Genomic DNA, 12,178 nt, shown 5'->3' with positions numbered 1-12,178 from the left:
AGGCGGAGAACTTTTAAAGAATTGAACGTTGTTCTAAAAACGTTTCTGTCTACAACTCTTTCATGCCTTTTCCCCTTTCCATTTACTCTGGCACTATTATTGCATTTGTAGATACATCATAGGCAAACCCCACTATAGCTAAATGGTCTGCATGAAAGGATTGACACGACTGATACACAGGCCTTTTTATTCTTCTGGAGGAAGATATCTTGTATTACTGTAAATGATGACTTTAACACTAGAACCGCCAGAGGTCGCTCTATACCTAAAAACCGCCCAAGGGTCAAATGTTCTTTTATTTATCATACAGAAAAGTGAGTTTTGATTGCACAGGGATGGAATTTACACCAATAGAATCTGTGGACTTTCAGCTTTTCATATGATATAGTTTGTGCAGATAGCATGAAGTATAAAATATCGTTAACACTGCTGATTTAAACGCTTGTTGTTAGACTTGTGTTTTGTTTAGGTACAAATTTCTCTATCTATCTGTCTATCTCTCTCTATCTCTTTATCTCTCTATATTACCCCCTGACGCTGATGGGTAGGCCTATAAATAGCATTTGTTTTGGCGATTTTTTGGGCGATTTTTTCAATCTGATTTCATATTGACAATTTTTAACAACAGAGGGAGCTACATAACACACTTTCAGGAAAAGTCATGGACTGGGAGACTTGAATATTTTATTGAAAAAAATTACATTGGTTAGAATAAAAAAACAGCTACTTGTCAAATTGACCAGTTGGCGGTTCTAGTGTTAAAAGCTGTTGTCAGGCGTAAGCCTATTTATGTTATTTTCACAGAGCCCGCCTTTCTGCTAAGCTAGGCTAATGTTTCACTGAAAGTACAAATGTCTGATCCAGGAGTTCACTTTCACTTTGCAGACTCATGCCGGATGCAGCAGAACATTAGAAGGCTGCTTGCAGTACCACATTCATTAGAGCAAGAAAAGAGAAACTGAAAGGGACCGGCTTTACCTTTTGAAACCCCATCAAATGTCATTGTCATGTGCATGTGCATGTGCATGTGCATGCTGCTCAGTTCGCTGGTCATTACCTACAGTTATACAGTTACTTTATACACCAACTTAAAGAACACAGACCTGCCGCTCCACTTTACAGACTCGACCCAGCATGCTCATGTCCTCCAGAATATCTCCATCAGACAGCAGCTTCTCCCGAATCTTCTTATCCAGAGGGATCTGACCCTTCCCCAGGATCTGATCCACTCTGGAAGACACAAACAAATGCACACACACAAACACACATGAACACATGCTAACTCATTAGATATTTATAACAGAAAGAAAAGTAGAAGTAGAAATCCACCAGGCAGCCCAAAGAGAAGAGGAAAGGTTAAAACGGCAACAGTATAATCGATTACCATGAGCACATTTTATTTTCCAACAAATACAAGTCCCTGTGTTAATGAAAAGGGTTACATTCAACAGAGGGCAGGGATAAGCCAAGGCAAAGTCATGCAATCATAACCCACCAACAAATTGAAAAAATAACCCATTAAGACTTTGAGAAGATCTTCCATCGTCATATCGAGTGTGCTTTCTGGAAAGTGTGTTTTTCCACTTGTTATCCTCTTACGTAACACATTTATAAAAATGTTCAATCGAATATTTGTGATTAGCCAAATCTTACTTCCATGTTACTTTAACACACATTTTTATCTTATGCTTAGGTATATGCTCATTTGTAAATGCTTTTATCCCCTACTGTTGTATAGGAGATGGGGACATTGACATTATAAAATCTCCACCCCACATGTGGTCATGTGATGACAACTGAACGATCACCATGACAACTGAACAGAAGTCCTTGAAGGACTGTGAGATGTGTTAGAAAACTTCAATCTTCAATCCAAGCACAGACGAGGAGCGCCTTGTGCAAATGTCAAACTGTTTTAAATAGTAAGGTCTTAGTTCAAATACATGTGTTTAGGAAGAGAATAGAGGTGGATTATGCTGCACAAGTGAGTTTGTAAACCTACTTATATTTACGCTTAGATATTCATTCAAGAGGATTTAGTCTAATACATGTCGGTAGTTTCTCAGTCTGTTCTCTAGTTGTGATCAGAATCTGAACGCATGCAGCACTTTGAGTCCCCAGCAGTAGGGGGCAGTATTACTGCAGCAGGGGCAGGTAGGGTTTCCTTTAGATCAGGGGTGTCAAACTCAATTTCAACACGGGCCACATTAGCATCATGGTTGCACTCAAAGGGCCAGTTTAATCAATCAATAGATCGATCAATCAATCAATCAATCAATCAATCAATCAATCAATCAATCAATCAATGTTTATTTATATAGCCCAATATCACAAATGTTACATTTGTCTCAGTGGACTTCACAGTTTGTACAGAATATCAGTATGAAAATACGACACCCTCTGTCCTTAGACCCTCACATCACATCACATTTATATATAAGACTATATAAGAATAAATATATAAATATTTAATATATATAGAAGTCTAGGGCAAACAATTGCAAGTCTCTTCAGTCTGCATGTCACAAAATGATTTAAAAAGAAAAGCCACATTCTGGAAAAACAAAACAAAATAAGTGACATTTTGAAAAAAAAGTCAAATTCTGAGAAAAAAGTCTAATTTGAGATGCATTGTGGCACATGTAGTTTATGGGCAATGTGCTCCTGTAAAGCGGAATGTAACCGTATAATAAATTATTATATATTATATTCTTTGCAAGCTCTTGTGGGGCCACATGAAATGAAGTCGCGGGCCGGATTTGGCCCCCGGGCCTTGAGTTTGACACCCCTGCTTTAGATGTATGGGGAGCCGGTTGAGGGGGTCAATATGTCGTCGACCAATCACAGGAACCCTGTGCAAGGTAGTCTCCTGTAGTTCTACAGTATTCAAATGTATGTAAGTCAGTTTGGATATTAACGTCAGCTAATGAACGGTAATGAATCGATATGTTTTAAAGAAGATGTGTTTGTGTGTTACAGTATGTGTGGGTTGCAAACCGACACTAGGACCACATCATTTTTGTAGAGATCTGTTAGTGGATGACCTCATATCCAAGGCAAAAGAAAAGAGCCGTGCGTGTGAAGAAGTTTCAATTGACTTCAGATCAATTCTTTCAATTAAAAGAATGAGAAGTGAACTGAAGCAATGTGAATGTGAGGATGGGGAAGAGGGGGGGGGAGCTGACCCCTGGGTGGAGTTCTTCCTGCCCTGGCTGTAATAGACGGGCAGGGAGGGGGTGGAAAAGGCCTTGGCTCGGCTGCTGAGGGGCTGGGGGCCTACTATCATGTCAAGCCTGCGAGGGAAGGGAACACACATACGCAGATTTACAGACACACATACAATATCACATAAATAAACACAACACACTAAGACACACACAGTGTTGGAGAGTTTAGTCTGAACTGTACTTCACTTGAGTATTTCCGCCATAGCTACTTTATACTCTTACTCCTTTACATTTCAGAAGCCAATATTGAACTTTTTACTCCACTGCATTCATCTGACAGCTTAAGTTGATAGTTACTAATACATCAAATAAATAAATCCATAAATAAACTATGATACATCATATGGGTTAAAATATGTGGAAGAAGTTTACTCAGTAATTAAAATGAGCTCCACATGTACCAGCTGTGATGAACATATTAACGCGTCTTACATAAGACACTTAAGTCTTTATAAATGTAACTTTAATCTTATTTAACTATTGTCTTTATTTGAGGGTCTGTACCTGGTCTGCAAGCTCTTGATGCGACACAGCATGTCCAGGTGCCCGGCAGAGTACTGCTCGATCACATCCTTCACATCGTACGGCCGCAGCGTCTCCTTAAACTTCTTCTTGGCGACATGGAACTTCATTATCCTGTAAGAACAGCAGAGGAGTTACCTCCTGTAGACTGTGGCTAATAAAAACACCTTCATTTGTCGGAAAGTGTGCAATGCAAAGAGTCAGAACACCTGAACAAACTCTACGTTGAACAGTATATCAAAACATCCAGTGAGGTAGTGGCTAGTGTGCATGTGCGTGTATCAATACAAAATCTGTGGAGCATCAAGGCAAACATTCAAGAGGATTCAACTGACTTTAAAAAGAATGCAGCTCCAATTACGCTTTTAATTCAGATAATCTCAGAGATTAGGTTTTAAATATGTTTTTGCCTGGGTCTATAAGCATTGAATAATACTTTAATACTATATTATCATGAATATGACCCACCTCACAGCTCTGATGACGGCCTTGACGGGGGGCAGCAGGTCCTCCACTGAGATCTCACAGTGACAGCCCCTCTCATCGTAGCCCTCCTCCCCCGCCATGCTGGAGTCTGCTGCTCAGAAAGAGGACCACAAGGAGAGGAGGGCTGTTAATATCACTGACTTATTCACAAACTACGTTTTTGACTACAGACGTTGGTCCAGGGCCGGCCCTAGACTTTTGGGGGCCCTAAGCGAGCTTTGGCTTGGGGGCCCTCCTCACTCTAGCGTGTTCTCACTTTACACAACACAGAACTAACTTTTGTCTTATGATGTTAGCATAAGCACACATATTGTATAAATAAGCATGTAAACACTGTGGATCTAACTTCCTCTAGGGAGGTCCTCACTTCCTCTAGGGGGGTACGGGGGCATGCTCCCCCTGGAAGATTAAAAAAAGTTAAAAAGTTAAAAGCATCAATCTGGTGCACTTTGAGAGCAAAATTAAGAGATCTATGAATACATCGCTCAACACCCATATGAAACAGAACTGTAAACAGATTTTTCTTTATGGATATTTTACAAATCACTCCCCTTTCAAACTGTATTCTTGTTTTGTCATATAGTATTTCATAACTGTTTTTCATTTATTCTCTCTGGCTGTCCATCTCATAATATTCACATAAAAACTAGCTGTCAATAGGAATATCATTCAGAAGAATTATAATTTCATGCAAAAATCTGTCACAAAAAGAGGTTGCACATTTACATTCAGGTGTTGTTATGCGAACGTCAGTTGCCAAACAGCCACATTTACTGCTGCAAATACGTTCAAACATGCTGTCGATATGTAAAGCAGTGGCAACTATGCCACCATTTCAGCTGACTTTTCCTCAGAAATACTGTCACATAACATCCATATATTTCAGTGCTAGGTTGATGCTTAACTATGAAACACTTTAACTGACAGGACTCCGGATCAACTGTGTACTGTAAGGTACACAGTTGATCGAGTTGATCGACATGAAGCTTCTAGCTTCATGTCGAGTAAGTCAACATTTCCCAGAGAGCTTTCTTTGAAATCACAAGGCAACGCTAAAAAACATTACATTTAGATTGTATGACAAAGTGTTTATTTAATATATCTGGCTAGCTATAGTTACTTGCTAACGGTTTAGCTTACACCCGCGATTCAAAGTAACGTCAACGTAGCTGTAATTTCTCCTGGCTCAAGTGCTGGCTCTGGGGTTGTTGTGTGAACCACCACTTGAGAATTGTCGTCTTTTTTAAGACCAAATGTTCTTATGTCCATCTTCAAAAACTCTGAGTCTGAGACTGACAGTTTATTTTAAACATTGTCACAGCTCACAGGATAGGTACCTGTCAGCCAATAAGACAGATGTTTATTTCCATTCAACTTTCTGGTTGGTCTGGTGCCTTACCTCTGTTGCATTCACTGAATACGGGAAATTACAATCCTGCCTTCCTCTCTAGTGTCATGATCAGGTAAAGCACGGTTAATGTATTATATGAGTGACTCAATAATATAATACATGACTTTGAGAGTAGGCAATCTAGGCATATTAACAACATTAATTAAACATACTTATCATATTTTTTTTTTGCTAGGGGGCCCTTATTGGCTGCGGGGCCCTAAGCGGCCGCTTATGTTGCTTAATGGGTCGGGCCGGCTCTGCGTTGGTCACCTTCAGATTGTTTTTGATAACATTAACGCCACACTACACTGTGGCTTCTTTGATGATATATTCCACATGCTATATTTATTAATGAATTTGACATTATATTATGACCTTTCAATGTTTTTGACATACGCTATACTATAAATGTAGTCATATTTTTCGACATAGGCATACTACAGTATACTATGACTTTATTTTTAAAGGACTTTGACATATCATGCTATTACTTTTTAAAATGTTTTTCAACATACTATGATTTTTTTATTTTGCATATTATACTGCAACTTTTTCATAATTTCTGACATACTATTATATGATTTTCTTGAAACTATTTTTAATTTTATTTTTTGATAAATTCAACGTACTATTCTATGACTTTTTTATTACATTTTCGACAAACAAAACTAGGAATCTTTCACTGATATTTTTGACAAACTATAAAATCACTTTCTTCCACAGTCTTTGACATAATATACTATTACTTTTTTCATAATTTGGACATAGCATACTATAACTTTAAAAAAAAAAAAGTTTCAAAGTGCTATAGTGCTATAAATTACAAGTTCAGCATATTACTTCAAAATGTCTCACCAATGATTTTTTATGCAAGAATCATAGTGTAGTATTATTCTCAAAGTTGTTGTTGTATATACAGTATATACATTCCACAGTGCAGATATAATGTGATTATAAGTTCATTACAGTGGTCACTGTTGGCTTTTAATAAAGTGAAAATGAATTTAACAATGTTTTGTTTTGTGTTCTCTCATTGATTTAATTACATTTCTTCACTTTTTCTTAATGCAATATAACAGTGATCAGCACTTTTCAGGTAATATGAAACTTGACTTTGTAATTATTTGTAATTATTTAGACACTATAACATGATTTTTAATGTGTTCCGATAACTGTTCCGAAGCATAATGTTTATTGTAACTATGATTAGTGTTTATATGTTTACTTATTAAAGACATGGGTGTCATAGAAATTGCTTCCAAGATGACTCCTATTGTAAATGTCCCGCTCCTTCTGGTCTCAGTGACAGCGAATGAGCAGGCTTGGTTTTGGTCTCCTCTCCCCCCCCCCGTTCCATCAGTCCGTCTATCCACCCACCACAAACACCAACTGACTGGGATCCAGGAGGGCTTGCCAGGCCGGCACTGCTAGCTAAAGGTCTTCACTACCAACAGCCATTAGCATCCTCTAAACCAGTGGTTCCCAACCTGGATGATTTAAGACTTTTTATTTTATTTTATTTTTTAGCATATAATTGTTACACAATACATGAGTAGGGGGGGCCCCTCATACTTCATACATTACAATAAAGTATAACAAATAATTGATTAATTCATTTTAATAAAAATTCAAGTTAGTAACTAATAAAGGCATAAAAAGACAGAAACGCATATTATTTTCTTTAATAATAATATAACATAATAGAAATGTTTCTTCTGCCTGTAAAGTGTCCAAACCAGGCTTTTCTGGATAAGCACATTTTAAAAACATAGTCATTGTCCATGCCGGTTTCAGTTGGATTATTTGTCAGTTGCTCCGATCAGATCGGTCTCCTTCATTTTGTAGATTGTTTACGACTTTTGAATCCACATAAACACATCGGCAAAATCCGGCTTACTTTGAGTTTTAAACAGTTTAATCCCTTTGTGAATTCTTTCCACTTGCGCCGTCCTTTAATTTCTTCATACAGCGGGAATCCAAATTAATTAATCCTGAGTCCAATAACCATCAAAGTCACTCCAATAGTGCTCCTTAATTACGCTTTCATCATCCTTTAACAAAATACTTCACATTCATCCAGTTTGTGACAGTAGCATTTTGAGACTTTTAAACTTTAATTACCGCTGTTGCCTTGTCTGTTGCATCCCCCCCCGTGTGTGTGTGTGTGGGGGGGAGGGCGCAACTTCCAACGGGAGTAATTTGGGGGGGCTCTCAGGGAAAAAGGTTGGGAATCCCTGCTCTAAACGACTGACGTCACGCTTCGCCGAACTGCATTGTGGGAGCGTCGCTACGTGTTGCTCGCATTGCTCGCGTTGCTCGCTGCAAAAGTTGAGCAATGTTCAACTTTTGAAGCTTCGACGGAAGCGTCAGCCAATCAAATCATATGCCAGTACAAGCTCGAGCCAATCAAACCACGTGCTTGTGTGTCCGGGGCGGGATATTCATATGATTGGTTGTTGGTCGAGTTTCAGACACGCCCACCTGCAAGCTTCAACGCAAGCCGCCGTGTGGACGTACCGTTAGAGGAACAGTTTGACAAACCTCAATTTCTTTTCTTCCTGGGAGTTTGATGAGAACATCGTTATCCTGTGTGTATAATAATGTGTAGCCAAAAATGGTTAGCTTAGCATAAAGACTGGAAGCACCGAACACTTGGTTCTGTCCGATCTTTTAAAAAAGATCCTAAAGCCATAAACTGTATATATAAAGACTAACATTTGAACTGTGGGCAACCTCACAGTTGGTTATAGATTATTTAAAACCATAGTTTTAACCCGGTTTTCTGATAGCTATTACTGGCAATAATAATACAGTATCATTTGTGAATAACCAATTCAATTCATTTGTATGTATTCCAATTATTTCCACGGACGATTTAAATAGTCCATTTAGGGCGAAGGTTAGGATGGACTAACTGATCTTTTGTATCGCTGGAAAACGAAGGAGATAATAAAAAATAACATTTTCTAAGGTATCATACTTTTATATATCTAGTGAATGGACACCTTTTTAAATAACAAACCTATTATTAGGGCATATGATTATCTTTGGTCTTTTTTGCTATTCAACTGCATCAGAAAACACATTCTCATCTATTGAATGGTAGTACTTTTTTTTACTATATTGAGGGAAACACATCAAATTGTACCTTGAATTTTTTGTACAAATTGCAACCCAACTAAGTATCTTAATACAGTGGTTGAATGCAACTAGGTGCATTTGCTCAATACTTTATTGAGATTTTCCATTTATTGCAAATGTATACTTCAACTTCATCTTCAACATTTAACTCCTCTATGATGCAGTACTGTTCTACTATTCAACTCAGTGTTTTAAGAAGTATCTAAAATATTTCCACATTAACACACTGCAACATTGAAACGCTCTTGAATGTATTTGTAAGTGATTAGAACAGAATAGTAGAGTGTAATATAGTATAGTGTAGTGTAGTGTAGGGAAGTTTAGTATAGTTTAGTATATATAGTGTTTTATAATATGCGTAGTTTAGGGTAGTATAGTATATTGTTAATTTATTATTCCATATTATAGTATAGTTACAGTAATAATATAATACTGTAAAAAAGCCATTCTGTGTAACGAGTTCTTTTACTTATTTATCTGATTGCATTTCAGTACTTTTACTTAAGTGACATTTGAATTCAGGACTTTTACTTGTAATGGATTATTTTATTTCAAATTGTACTTAAGTACAGTTTCTGAGTGTTTTCCTCACTCCTGCCTAAGTGATCCAGGCTAAGCTCAACATTGTGTGGAGGTGGAACGTGGGCCCCCTCACCGTCAGTGGTGGAGCGGGACTGGCTCTTCAGCCGCAGCGAGGGTCTGAAGCGTGTGCGGTCGTTGAAGCTCCAGCTCTTCTGCACCTTGGCGGGGCTCGAGCCCTCCGCCCCGGCATCGGCCCCCGGAGAGCGCCGATCGTTCACTGAGGACGTCTGCCTGTTCTTGATGCTCTGACCTCGGGGGCTGGCCAGCCTCACCCGCTCCTTGAAGCTCAACTTCTGACTGTGGAGCGAGGTGGGGAGGAGCAGCAGAGAGGGTACGTGGAGAGAAGAATTAGAAGTTGTAATGTAATGACAGATGAATATATTATGTATTAGGTCATCTGACCCCAGTTATGCAAGTATGTGTCTGTGGTTGATGAAATACTAATTTCGACCACTAGAGGCAGAAGTACAAGACTACCTCATGTTCCAAATAGGTCGAAAAACATTAATGTTTTCTTTCAATTACGCCATGCATTATGATATGATAACAAATAGAAGTCCCTTTAAGAAAACATACTGAAAAAACTGAAACGTGTTCAGTGTGGGGTAGCCGTGCATTTCCGCCTCTTGTGGCCAATTTTTTTTTTTTAAATTCACTTGTTTTGTAAACATAAAATCAACAGAAACTCAGACAAAATGTGCCCTTGCAAAGCATTTCCCCCTACCTATTTCACAGATAGAAGTATTAAGGAAATTATAAAAATGATCCTAAAAAAGATTCTTAAAAACAAGAGAGAAAACAAATTAGATTAGATATAAATATCTATCACTGGATTCCGTAAAAAAACACAAATTATCCAAAAATGTAGGCATAATGCTTTTTCTTAACACTCTTGTCATTTATGATCGAGCGCTTAGTGCAGATGGAGAAAGAAGTGCATGCATGACAACATCCCAGCAGGGGCTTTACACAAAATGCAAGCTAAGATAAGTTATGATGCTTTGGCTGTGTGGTGCAGGATGTGCCTGTATGTGTTCACATTTTGTATCTAGCTAAAGTAGTTGGTTTATGTGACCAATTAGTAAGCATGTGGCTCAAAGAGACATTAAATGCCATATCATATTCAACGTTCATTGTTGTAAGACTTTCATTTGTGCATCTGATACAACAAATAACCATTTTATTCCTTAGGATTTATTGCACCAAAGATCATTGTAATGTGTAATGAACGGGTGAGGTTAACGGAGACCAAACATGACATTTATTTGTGTTTGTGAACAGGGAGGGAACAGGACAATGAGATGAACAGACAGTATATAGAGGATGATCCTGTGAATGTGCATTTACATAATGACTTCATGCAAAGGCAGTGCACAAGCAGGGCTCATTTAAAAATGGCACATTGGATTGGACGGGTAAATCACATCAAAGGATAATGCGTGTGTCTATATCTTTCTTCTTCAAATCAAATTAAAAGATCGAATACAACAGTGTCTTTTCAAATGTTTTGAAGGGCTCTATTCGGCCAATTCTTAGGTTCACATCAGTATGTAGTGTCTCTCCTGGGACATGTCTCCATGCTTTAATGTTCAAAAAGCTCTTTATTTTTCTCATATTGCCTGCGCTGCAGCACCTCTTTTCACCCTCTGTCTGAAACAAGAGCCCAGTCAGCTCTGATTGGTTAGCTGGCCGGCTCTGTTGTGATTGGTCAACCTCTTTGAGATGTCCTGCCTATATGTATAGTGTAATGGAGCAGTAGCCAATAGTAGTGCGAGTGTTAAAAAGTGATGTCACTAAGCACTAAGCCTATTTTCCAGGTCTCAGGCTCGAAAATGGCATTCCCAGAACAAATGACTATATCTTCACTTCTAAAAGGGTTAAATTAATAATCTTTTTTCTCAAAGCAATGATAAACCTGTGAGTTGGATGTAGAAGACTCAGAATCAATATAGATTTTTTATTTTAAAGTAAATTCAGATTGAACACAGTAAAACATTTTTAATTATTGTGTCCGTCCAAAAAAAACACATTAGTGAAAACCACCCTTGAATGATGCGATAGTAGACTAAAAGCTTTAGGAATAAGTACCCTGTATCAAGATTGATGCAAAACAAGGGGAATTTGACCTTTTTAGAGAGATTTAGCACAAAAAAAACTTCTGGGGTCCTTTGGGTGGATTTGACCTATCTCTCGCCCCCCATGGTCGGTTTTGATGATTGACATCTCTTTTTAACCGTTAGAGCCAATGGAATCGAGGAGAGGTTCCACATACACACACACACATTACCAAATAAGGATTGAGAGTGACGCGTAGCCAAAACAGGAAGCTGTCATACACTCTGGAAGCTACCATTAGCAGATAATATGAAAACAACGTTTTTGACATAAAAATGGAATTATGGATTATCAATAATTGTGTTCAAAGTGACAGACACATTGGATTAACTTATGGATTAACCTTCAGCTGCGTTTTTCTCGTTTTTGATCAGAATAACAGCAAAAGGTGAGCATATCTCCGTGTTTTGCTACCTAAAGCTACGTTGTGTGATGTCTGTATTTGCTTCCCCTGTTGCGAGTTCTGATCGCTCAGTGATTGTTGGAGCTATATATCTCTTTATATTATTTACTAGTTTAACATTTATTTTCTTGCTGTTTTATAGTGTTTATTGTAAATGTATTCTTAGTTAGTCTCATAAGTTAAAGTAGTTTCTATGCTTTTATTTTGAAGGCATGTTTTGGTCACTGGGTGATTAGAGCACCTGGTGTAATTGTATATATTGGAGACAGGTGGAAGTGGAAGCTAGAGCACTAGTAGGCAAACGGTTTT

At 38.1% G+C, this 12,178-nt stretch overlaps 1 protein-coding gene across 4 annotated transcripts in view; it reads right to left on the bottom strand.

Moving 5' to 3' along the window:
- Nucleotides 1–12,178, bottom strand: part of LOC307041121 (potassium voltage-gated channel subfamily KQT member 5-like) — a 198,743-nt gene that overhangs the window by 4,016 nt on the left and 182,549 nt on the right. Inside the window, exons 10-14 of one of the 4 annotated variants that reach the window (XM_079684450.1) lie at nt 9,425–9,648; nt 4,218–4,323; nt 3,732–3,863; nt 3,186–3,293; nt 1,104–1,230 (exon numbers count right to left, since the gene is read on the bottom strand). In XM_079684450.1, the coding sequence (XP_079540576.1) occupies nt 1,104–1,230; nt 3,186–3,293; nt 3,732–3,863; nt 4,218–4,323; nt 9,425–9,648 (697 nt within the window). Of the gene's footprint in view, nt 1–1,103; nt 1,231–3,185; nt 3,294–3,731; nt 3,864–4,217; nt 4,327–9,424; nt 9,649–12,178 lie in introns of all 4 variants that reach the window. The other 3 variants (XM_079684449.1, XM_079684452.1, XM_079684451.1) reach the window with 3 other exon arrangements.

This window comes from Notothenia rossii, assembly GCF_949606895.1.
Source record: "Notothenia rossii genome assembly, chromosome: 1".
NCBI classification, from domain to species: Eukaryota; Metazoa; Chordata; class Actinopteri; order Perciformes; family Nototheniidae; genus Notothenia; species Notothenia rossii.
Note: the sequence above shows the minus strand (reverse complement) of the source record. Positions and strands in the feature narration are given on the sequence as shown.